General features: G+C 40.5%; 1 protein-coding gene across 1 annotated transcript; it reads right to left on the bottom strand.

Moving 5' to 3' along the window:
* Nucleotides 1–8,084: 8,084 nt before the first annotated feature.
* LOC115386724 (uncharacterized) lies at nt 8,085–10,584 on the bottom strand. Its single transcript, XM_030089159.1, has 9 exons — nt 10,499–10,584; nt 9,826–9,999; nt 9,583–9,737; nt 9,360–9,477; nt 9,053–9,161; nt 8,795–8,928; nt 8,451–8,532; nt 8,304–8,351; nt 8,085–8,156 (listed from the first exon to the last, which is right to left on the bottom strand). Exons 1-9 carry the CDS (start codon nt 10,523–10,525, stop codon nt 8,140–8,142), a joined length of 864 nt encoding a protein of 287 aa, XP_029945019.1. The 5' UTR covers nt 10,526–10,584; the 3' UTR covers nt 8,085–8,139.
* Nucleotides 10,585–11,456: the final 872 nt, after the last annotated feature.

The following is an 11,456-nucleotide window of genomic DNA, read 5'->3' as shown; positions in this document are numbered from 1 at the left end:
TGCCTCTCCTTCCCCTATGGACAAGCCTCCCAGAGAATCAGTGGTTGGTTTATGATCCTCACCAGCAGGGGGCTCACCAGCACCCTCCAGTCTCCACTCCATCCACTTACTGCAGTGTACTGACAACCAACTCTCTCACACCACCTCATGCAGGAAGACCAGCAGTGTCCATCAACCGCTTACCAAACAAACACTACATTTCCAGACACGATAAGACAGACAGATTGAATTGACAATAATTAACATTTCTGCATTACTGCAGCTTTCAAATTTCTTCCAAAAGGGAATATTAAAAAAATCATCAACAAAGTCAGCCATGTTCACTCCTAATTCATCACACACAAAAGAGACAAAATTCCAGCCAGGAAAAAAACCTCAACAACTAATGGAACACAAAGTAAAAAAAAAAAACACCGGATGACAGCCTAAATCATGTCACGCCCCAGCCTAGGAAAACTTGACATAACACGAAGTGCTGCCCTTCACAGGTCTCATGCAGCCACACGAAAGGTTTTCTGAGTTGATTGTACTTTTTACATGTAAAAGATAAAATGCAAAAATATTTAAAGAAGAAAGACAACGAACTACTTAAAAAAATGTGACAACACTTTTTTCTGCAACTCTTGATTTGTCATCGGTAAGAACTGCTCTAAATCATCAATTACAACTGGAATATCATTCACTTACCACTTGCAGGTTTTTAGATCCAAACAAGTTTCAGGTTAACCCTCCAACACCTGATATAAAGCTATGAAAGAATCACATTCCCCTGATGAAACGAATGATCAAAATGGAGCTGAGAAAAGTTGTAATGTTTTGCAGAGAAGCAGGAGGTCCAAATCAGTGGGGTAAAAAGTACTGCGAGTCCAATCATGAGAATCACATGATCAGACAGGTTTTTAGTAACATAGAAACGAGAGCCTTGGGCCATGAAATTGGGAGGGGCTGATGGAGCGGTTTTTATATGACAGACTGTGTTGTTTATTCATCATCAAGTAACGTCTGTGTCGCCTGTTCATACCCGTTTGTCTGGAAATCTCCCCGAGACAATACCACTGCTCACAATTCAATCCTTTCCAATTCCCCAGCTACCAAGCAGAGAACCCCATTGGACCTCAGCAAAGCTATCAGGAGCAAAACAACCTAGACTGTCCAAGCTTGTTGAATGAGTGAAAATAGCTTTTCGAATAGCATTGTTTAAAGGAATACTTCACCCAAACAATGATTTGGCCTCATTTTCTACTCACCCTCATGCTGAGCAACACTCTGGAGCACTTTTTTGATGTCTCAAATGCAGCCTGAGATCCGCTGGGATTTTCGTTGTCAACAAACTTCCATATAATAGGGACCGATAGAGCCCGAAAGAAAAAGGTCCATAAAGTCCACAAAACGTGCCTATTTTCCTTCATACTGCTCGTCCGCTGTAATCCAAGTGTCCTGAGCGGGTAACGTCCATAATTAATTTGAAACGAGGTCATTTAGTACATTTTTAGAGCCTAAACAGTGCTCTCTTGTACAAACAGTGCTCTCTTGTACTTGTCCAGTACATATCAACGTGCGCTCCCTGCACTATGGAAGCCGCGGCAGACCAAGCCAAATGCTTGCGAGCTTTTAGCAGGACACCGAAGTCAAAGTTTTAAAACAGGTGGAGACGCTTACCCATATCTCTTATGGGTAGGGTTGCCACCATTAAAATGATGATTTTTACCAAAGGTTAACTATCTATTCCTAATGATACCAACCAAGCCATCCTCTGGTTGGTTCAAATCACTGGACTCATATATATCCAAATTTCTCTGGAAAAATAAACCATCCTGTATCAGTCTAAAGACTTTACAACAGACCAAAGACAGAGGTGGACTAGACTTGCCCAACTTTAATAATTACTTCCTAGCCAGCAAGCTGCAATATATCTCCAAATGGCTTAAACCTAATAACTGTGTGATTTGTGGGCTGGTTTAGAAGCAGTGAAGGATGGACCCTGCCCCTTTCTCTCCTTATTCCATTTTAGCAGGTAAAGGAACCGCTCCATGCGAGGAGACGTGGTGACCTAGAAACTCAGTCTCTGAGAGTCCGAACCGACACTTGGCTGGATTAACGATAATTATGCGCTCATTAAACCTCCCAAAGAGCTGTCGCAGAAGTAATAGGTGCTCCTCGGCCAAGGCGCCGGCCACCAGGATGTCACCAGGAATGGAAAACCCCTGAAAACAGAATCCATCAGCTGTTGGAAGGATCGTCTATCACAAACCCCTTGTACTTTTCCCACAAGTTTATATTGTAGCATCAAGAAATAAAATTGTGAAGGCCACTTTAACACAGCAGCTTTGAGCTTGAAAGCACTAAAATGCCACTCAACTTCAGACTCATGAAACTGAGGAACTAATATGAGGTGTTGATTGATGTCAAGCCCACCTGAGGAAACAGATGCAGCACTTGTGCTGGACACAGATGTGGGATCAGCAGAGTGGCCCTGCTCCAGCTCTAGGGCTCAGATGTGGAGGTACATCGCCTCAACTTCCAGTTGTCTGATTTTAATTTCAGCCCCCGAAATTGCCAAGGTGAGACAGAGATCTTCTATGGACAAACCTCTCAGAGAAACAGTAGTCGGTTTATGATCGACACCAGCAGGGAGCTCACCAGCACCCTGTGGTCACGCTCCATCCACCTACCGCAGTGTGTCGACAACCGACTGCTTCACCACCTCAAGCAGGAAGAACAGCAGCGTCCACCAGCTGCTTCAACAACAAACACTGCATGTCTGATTTCCATACATTATAAGACATACTGAGACTGAAATGACAGGCAATAATTAACCATTCTGCCTTTTTGAAGCGGTTAAATTTCTCACAAGTGGGACTCTCCAAAAAAAATAATGAGAAATCAGTCATACTTACTAATTCTTGCGACACAAACGTGACAAAATGTCATCCAGAAAAAACTATAAAACAAGAAAACTAACCAATGAAAACACACATTCAGTTTCTTTATTAATTCCCAGAGAGAAAAAAACAAACTGAATTCATTATTCAATGCAGAGGAACGTAAATGTAATTATGTTCAAGAGCAGCTTGAGCCATTTAAAAAAAAAACAAACAAAAAAAAAAAAACACTCCACTAGTCCTTGATGCAAATCAACTTCCTTCTGGCTTAAAAATGCATCCATAGCAACCACCAACTCCAGCAACAAGGGAATCGCAGCGGGGCTACAATGTTGTTCATAAAGTTGAGATAAACACATTTCAAAAGAATAAATTACAGTTTGTGTACTTCAACTGGATGGAGAATATGGGAATGAAGTGGACGTGTTTCGTGAGAAAAGTAATCAAAATGAAGGTAAGTCTTCAAACTATCTTGAAATACAACATTTTCCACCCAGGATAGAAGAGATGTCCGCCACGTGTTTCATCGGAGCAGGCAGAGAGAGACGGCAGTCACATGACCTGAAGATATGCCTGAAGATATCGGAAGGGATGATCAAACGTAGCATTGTAGCACATTCTTGGTGTTTATTGTGACATGTCTACAATATGTGCTGTGGACCAATTACCCAATTTGGAGTGAGACTGAGTTGGAATCTTTTACGTGATTCCAAGAGTGTCCTCAATGTTTTTCAGTGACTGTTCTTCAAGTCCTTCTGCTTCTTTAAAAGAACATTATTGGGATATTTTGTGATTTACCAAGATCAAATAAAGGTTTTTTTTTGTTTGTTTGTTTTTCAATTTTACATGCATGCACACTTCAACAAAATGTACACACAAATACACTTCTAACACAAAGCTGTCATTGCCATCTTACATCCATAGGCCTCTTTCATTTTGGCCTCAATCTTCTCAGTCAGACTGTGGTAGATTTTTTTTTCTTTCGGTCAGGAATGGTTGTGTTCACTTTGGTTTTTATTTTGTCTTTCTGTAAGACATTAACTATATTGTCACAATTATAAGATAAACTTGTAATTGATCAGATAATCAGAACATAACCTGCTGTCAATGAGGTGAAAAAACCTAACATGAAAACATCATGAGATAAATACTCATCAATACCCAACTTAAATATCCAATGAACAGAATGATGGTCAAAGAGAGTAAATGATAGTCAGTGAAATCCAGTGATGGTGTTCTAATATTTCACTTCTGTGTTGAGAAAGATCAGCTGCAGTCCCATATCTCTGCGCATTTAAAATAGAAGATTTTATTAATCTCACAGTGTAGAAATTTACCGGTGCAGGAGGCTCAAAGAACACACAGGGGGGTGCAAAAGTAATGAAAGGTGCAATAAGAACAAGTAATAGTGCAACAACAAGATGATGAACTGATGATGTGATTGGAGGATGGTGCCTTGAGGGAGCAAGGAGCATTTTACCTGCTGGCTCACACCTGCCCTGCTTTTCCTCATTTCACACTGCTGCAGTGGTGCTGCTTGGGCAGTATCAGGCTGCAGTGTGGTTTGTGCACGGTAGCTTTCGCTCTGCCTTGAGGGCTTTGCACCATTGACAAGGCAGGTTATCCTTCGGCTGCAGTGACGTGCACTCTGGTGGTTTATGGTGCCACATGGTGTGTAGATTTCCCTCTGTGTGTAGGCCTATTTGTGTGTGCTGGCTGCCTCGTCGGTCCCAATCCTGGTTCCTGTGTATGGGTTGAGTTCCCTGTTTATTTTTAACAGGGGGTGCTGAGAAAAAAAAAAGGGGGTGGGGCCAGACACGCACACACACACACACACACACACACACACACACACACACACAGGTACCAGGCCTAACGTTATGAGATGCTCTTTTGCTGACCATGTTGCTGACCATCTACTATCCATTAAAATCGTCACAAAAATGCAAACTGCTCAGCGGCAGAATAAAAAAAAAAAAAAAAAACAGCAGTGCAATGCGTCGGAGCGCCGCAGAGTGGGACGGCACAGAGCGGTGCTCATACGGGACATGGAGCGTCGGGGCGCCCCTTGTACGGCCACAGCGCTACCGGGTTTTTTATGTGTTTGTTTACATTCTTGAGCTCCTATGTCTGCCACTCCCCATAATGCAACGCGTGATCCCAAGCCCTGTAGACTCTGTGCTCGAGATGTGCAGATTGCGGTTGCACCCGCGGAGCACGCGGATAGCCGTGGATCGGGTGGATGACATGTCGAAAAATTACATTTCAATTACATTCGGGCGGGTTGCGGTTGAAGAACTCAAATTAAAAAAAAAAAAGAGCAACGTTTTAAATATTATTCCAAACGTAAAAAAACGAACAAAAATGATAGAAAAACACTTTTTGATAAGGCAATAGCCTGTTGGCCTTTTCAAGGGCGATCAGCGTCTCGCTGCAGGCGCAGAACACAAGTGTCAGCCGGCAGGTGAGACACGTCACTTGCAGGTGGTTTATCTGCAACTGTGTGGAGGTTTGAGGTCATGCTGCGGGTCCCTCTGTGGCTGGTGGACGCTGGGGCCTCGCTGGGACTCTCCCTGTTCCCAGATGACTCCTCATCGGTGACAGACCCTCATCAGCCGTCACCTCAAGCCCCCTTTCTCAGGCGTGCCAGGTTGGTGCGCGCTTCCTCCATGTTTCTTCATGCTCTGCTGCGCGCCTGCTCCCTTTCTGTGACCCGGCCAATACCAATAGCAGAGGCATCTTCAATAAACCTAAAAGCTATTCTGCGGATGACTTCGGTTTTGAAAATTGATAAAAAAATCGTTCGTGCGAGTGGATAGCAGGCTGATGGAGATTTTAAGAAGTAGCTGCGGATGGAAAAAAAAAGCCATCCGCGCATCTCTGTGCACAAGCCCAGGACATACTTCCGGTTTTTGTCAGTTATCGGCAAAATAGTTTCTGGTCCACTTCCTGCTCCATTCATTACGGGCGGTGATATGAATCCAAATCAACATATGAAGGCTGTCACTACGGAATATAATGTCGAGGATGCTTTTAAGTTTCAGAAAACAGTAGATGGTTTTGCTGAGCAACGTTGTGTTTAACTTTATGCCGTCGTGTTAACAATGGGGTGAGGCTCCTCTGCTCCGCAAACACAGCGGCTGCATGAAAACTGGAAGTATGTCCTGGGCTTGTGCACAGAGTCTATTAATGGAATAATTTCACACCCCTACTTCTTTTTTTTTTTATCTCCAGGTTTGAAAATGAAAATGACACATCCTACCTTCAACTAGTTTTATCTCTCCCCATAAAATCATCAAATCCTCACAAAAAACTCGAGTTCTGAAGCACTGAAGAAAATTTATTTACCAGCTGAAAACACCTAAAACTGACAATTTTTTGTAAAGGCACCACACGTGTTTCCCACAGATGATAATTTCACTGCCATTTGTTTACACAAGATTTTCAAAATGACTAATCGAACATCAAACAATCATGAATAGTTTCAATCATACAAAGTTGAGAGTTCAACAGTAGATACTTATGAGAAAAGAAAAAAACATATTACAGTCTCTTCATTCCAACAAATACAGAAAAAAAGACTCAAATTCTAAGGATACCACTGTCAGTAATGCCGTAAAATCTGAAGTATGTAGACACCCCTCCTCCAAAAAAAAAAAGAGAGAGAAAAAAAAGTTACAACCATTATAGTCACAGAACATCATACCACACCAAATATGCAATCATAACTATAACAGAATAAAATAAATGAAAGCAAACTTGGAATTATGTTCATTTTGAATCCCAATTAGTGTGGGTTGTTACTTTCAAATACATTTTTATGTTGCCCCATATTAATGTCCATAAAATACATTATGCAACCACAGTCAAAGTTGAATTTACATTGTAATTGTACTCCGATCTCAATAAAAACGTCCCCAAAAAAAACCAAAACAGTCCAATCAAAGTATGATTAAAATGGATGACAACACACTTTACATGTTAAACTAGAATTTGTGCAGACCTCCGCCACAGGTGAAATCAGCAGTGCCGGCGCGGGCTTCTCAGGCACCCTGGGCAAGCCTGACGCCCCGTGGTAGTGTCGTAGAGACTCGCACCGCAAGAGTTGTCAAGCGGGGGGGGGGGGGTCGGCAATATTTGTCGAGGGGCGCGAGCAAGCCAACCAAGCAGTGCGCTGCTCAAATAGCCGTCACAGCAGCGCAACTTGGGCGGTGCGCCTCACGGCCACATCAAGCACCCCCCTATGGCTCGGCACCCTGGGCAAGTGCCCCGGATGCCCAGCCTAATCGCCGGCCCTGGAAATCAGTCACCAACAACAATAACAACACCATATATAAATATCAATAAACATATGTAAACAAACCTTATCATCAATTTAAGACGTAGTACTGGGGCCTTCTGCTGGATAGATACAGTACTACACTGGTCAAATGAAAGCCGTCACCCTAACGTAACTCGGCAATAAAAAAAAAACAACACAATGGCGGACATGCAGAGATGCATAACAAAGGAAACGAACAGTCCAACATAGGGTCAAATCACTTACAGAGGAAGCTCTGATCAAGTTTTTAAGAGAAGCCAACTTGTGGCGATTTTGTGGTGCTGCTGCGCAACTGTTCTGTCCGTGAAACAGGTCTGACTAGGAACTAAAACTAAATTCCGCTGGGCGGTACACCCTATCGGTCAATGATAAAGAATCCTTTAAAAAATTTGTGATGATCTGGCTCATCACCAAAAAGTAACGGATTCTAAGTTAGCCCAAGACCCACCTTTCCACAAATTTTCATTGCAATCCCTCCATTATTTTTTTCCGTAATCTTGCGAACAAATCAACCAACCAACAAACCAACGTGATTACATAACCTCCTGGCGGAGGTAATAATAATTCTCTGATTGTTCCATATCTAACCTACTGCAGTGAAGTTTGAGGAAATGCTATACAATAACATTCAGGAAGTATATGTTGTTTTTATTTTTACATTGAATTAAATAAACTAAACCAAACGTGATCCTTAAATGTAAATCAAAATGTTAAAGATTTTTAAACCTAAAAGTTTTTTTTAAATCACATGAGAAGCAAACCTGCACCAAACCAACTGAAGAACTTCCACCACCATCATTAGCAACATCAATTCTCTTCTATAAATTTCATTGATTTTTTTTTAAGTGCACATGTAATCAAAAGTTAGGAATACAACTGGATGAAAACATCTGGAATGAATCCTGGAGTCAGTAATCAGTGTTTCCTTGATGTCGATCAGCGACTGCTTCTCTCTGCTCAAGAAAACATTCATTGTATCATCAAAACAGAACTGAATTCAGTCTGACCTCTTCATAGATCAATGTTATTGTGTTTGAAAATGAGCTGATCTTTCAAATAATTTGATTAAATATGTTTGTTTAAATGTGTTTTTTTTTTACCCAGTTTATCGTAGATGTCATTCACTGCATCAAGCTCTTTTGAAACATCTAGAACATAACAGGATCACACATATACATGTCAATGATGTATTCACAAAGTTTTAAGTACTTTATGTAAAAGGCTTGAATTGGATCTGATTTCTTTACCTGGGACTGAAGTACCATCAGTACACAGTGAGAGTTTCACTGAGTTCTCCAGTGTGTTCTCGAAATCCATCACAATCTTATCCTGATTCAGAAATAAAAACTTTATTAATCAACATATATTTCACAGTCAAACATAATGTTCAAAATAATATTAGTTTACTGTTTACCAGATAGATTTCTATGGATTATAAAATAAATACAAGCTTTTATGTTAAATTTTACACATTTTTCACTGTGTTTTCAGAAGAAACATTTTAGACTTTTTGGAAGAGATTTACATACAGTACATTGTGAATGAACTGCATATGCTCTTCTCATGTTTGCTTGAAAAAAATTAAACAAACCCGAAGCTCGTTCAGCAGGACCAGCATCCTGTCTTTTGCCTCTCTGAACATTTGACTCTTGGATTCTTTCACATGATTCTCAAGTGTTTCCCTCATTTTTTTCAATGAGTCTTTTCCTTTGAATCCTGCTGCCCCTTTTAAAACAACATTATTGGGAAACGTTTTAAGTTACCGTGATCATAAATTAAGATTGTTAGATGTGTACACAATATTTTAAAAAATATGCACTTCACAACTTAGCCATAATTAGTTTCTTACTTTCATAGGCCGGTTTCATTCTGTCTTCAATCGTCTCAGTCAGACTGAGGTAGATGTTTTTCTTCACGTCACGAATGGTTGAGTTCACTGTGGTTTTTATTTTGTCTTCCTGTAAGAGGTTAACTGTATGTTAATATGTCAGAATTGTAAGATAAAACTTCTGATGAATCAAATGATCAGAGCTGACATAAATGTTCCATGAGAGAGATAAACAAATGTCAACCATAAATATCCAATGAATAGAATGATGGTCAAAAGCGGTAAAAGATAGTTGGTGAAATATGATAATGGTGTTCTAATATTTCACCTCTGTCTTGAGAAAGATCAGGATCAGTTCCAAATCTTTGTGCTTTTTGGTCAGCTGATTTGCGCGAAGTGAAAACTTCTTGATGGAGTTGCGGAATGCTCCCTTTTCGCGGTCATTTCTGAAACAACAAATGCAGAAATGTTACATAAAAGTAAATGAGCTCATTTGATGGGAATCGAATGTATTGCTTTGCATTTTGTGTCTTCAGAAAGTTATTTCTTACGGGAAAGTCTTCATGAATTCTTTATCAATGCTCTTAGTCAGTGATGAAGATAAAGTCATGTTGAGGTTTATTTCTTTCCCTTTTTGTGTTTTGTGAACGCCGCCTTTCTCAACAACACTCCGGAGTGTTTTATGAAAACCGCTGCCACTGCCTCGCTGAAAATGGAAAGGAGAAAATCAGATTTTAAAAAAACATATTCTCAAGGTGTTAAAATAAGTTCATGGTTATAAATCAGATACATACCGGACGGATGACAGACTTTAACCGTTTTTCACATGACCTTTGGGATTTTTCAATCCCGTTATTGAGACTCTTCTCAAATGCCTGGATAGCCTTGTCCATTGATCGCCTGATAATTTTGCATTCACTGGTTATGGTTCTTTCAAGCCGTTGAAGTACCTTTTGTTTATCGTCAGCCTGAAAATAAAAACACACAATAATTATTCACGGTATTAAGACAACTATTTGTTTCTTAGTCTTCTAAATTTTGGTTTCATGACTCATTTTCAGTAATCAAGATTACAATATCCAAAAGACAAAGAAAAACAGACCTGGCAGATTATGATATTGCTCATAAAATTACAGTCATTCAATGGGTGAACGCAGTGTGAGTGAGTGGCTGGTGGAGAGATTGGCAGCCTCAGTTCAGTCATTCTACCACTGGCTTACCACCACCAAGTATGGAGTGAATGAATAATGTAATTGTGGGCGACCTTGAGTTTATTGAAAAAAGGTTACTCTAAAAAAACCAATGCATTATTATTATCATTATACAAACTAAAGACAATGTTCAGGGTGTAACCTGCCCTTGTCCAAAGGAGCTGGGATTGGCTCCAGCCCCCAGAGAAAAGGACAAGCAGCTTGGAAAATGAATGAATGAAGACAATGTTCTGTTTGGATTATCTATTGATCTTACCTTTCCTTTGTGACTGGCTCCAACCATTAAAGACAGAATCCCACGAGCTCCAGACACATAACGTTTTCTCTTCGACTGAGGATCAATGATTTTTTCCAAAACATCCTGAAGTTTCGACATTTCTGTAAATATACATAGTCAAGCTGCATGAAAAGTCAACATTTACTCCATCTTGGTTGACGTCTTATTCTTTCGCCTGAATTCCTTTCTGAGCTGTTGCTCTCCAGAAGTTAACTGTATTTCGGTTCGGTGCTGTTTTCCTCTGTTCGGTGCTGTCAAACAAAATCTCCACATTCCGACATGGGGGTTGCACTTAGCCTGGCACGCCAGACTGTCTCTCCATGATCAGAAATACATGTCTACACATCTTTATATGTGTGTAATACATAAATAAAGTCGGTCTGGCATACCAGGCTAGGTTGCTTCCTTTAGCTCATGAGCACATGCATCAACCTCACATTTAAGAAGTCAACGGGTCTGCATCTATTTACACAGTGTTTGTTTTAACCTTTAACACTAAATAAGATTTCATAAAACTGTGACAGCCCATGTGGGTTGGATCCAAACACAGAAAGAGTCTCAGTCACACGGGAGCGATATACAGCAAAAATAGCAGGACTAGATTAAATTCACAACACCTCTCATGCACAGCCCAACAACACAATTTTAACATTTAAAATGAACTGCATTACAAAAACTCAACGAAAGACAACCACCAATAACCACCACCAATATCAACATCAGAACTTTGGAAAAAAGCTGCAAAAACGTTTAAACCTAAAAACACCTTGCCCCATCCCACTGAGCAAAATGTCAGTGTCATCTTTATTCATATGAAAAATTTAAAAACGACTTGGGAGCCCATGTGCTTCACAGTACAACAAAAGAAAAGAAAAAAGAAATACAGCAGCAAAAGGTAAAAAACAAAAGCAAGGATCAGAGATAGGGGGGGTTAGGG

The sequence above is a fragment of the Salarias fasciatus genome, chromosome 4, assembly GCF_902148845.1.
Source record: "Salarias fasciatus chromosome 4, fSalaFa1.1, whole genome shotgun sequence".
In the NCBI taxonomy this organism is placed as follows: Eukaryota; Metazoa; Chordata; class Actinopteri; order Blenniiformes; family Blenniidae; genus Salarias; species Salarias fasciatus.
Note: the sequence above shows the minus strand (reverse complement) of the source record. Positions and strands in the feature narration are given on the sequence as shown.

Coding starts and splice junctions, on each gene's coding strand:
- LOC115386724 (XM_030089159.1), bottom strand. CDS start 10,525: ATGGTTGGAGCCAGTCACAAAGGAAAG. Junction 10,000..10,498: donor GAGCCAGTCACAAAGGAAAG/GTAAGATCAATA, acceptor TTTTATTTTCAG/GCTGACGATAAACAAAAGGT. Junction 8,929..9,052: donor AATGAAACCGGCCTATGAAA/GTAAGAAACTAA, acceptor TTGTTTTAAAAG/GGGCAGCAGGATTCAAAGGA.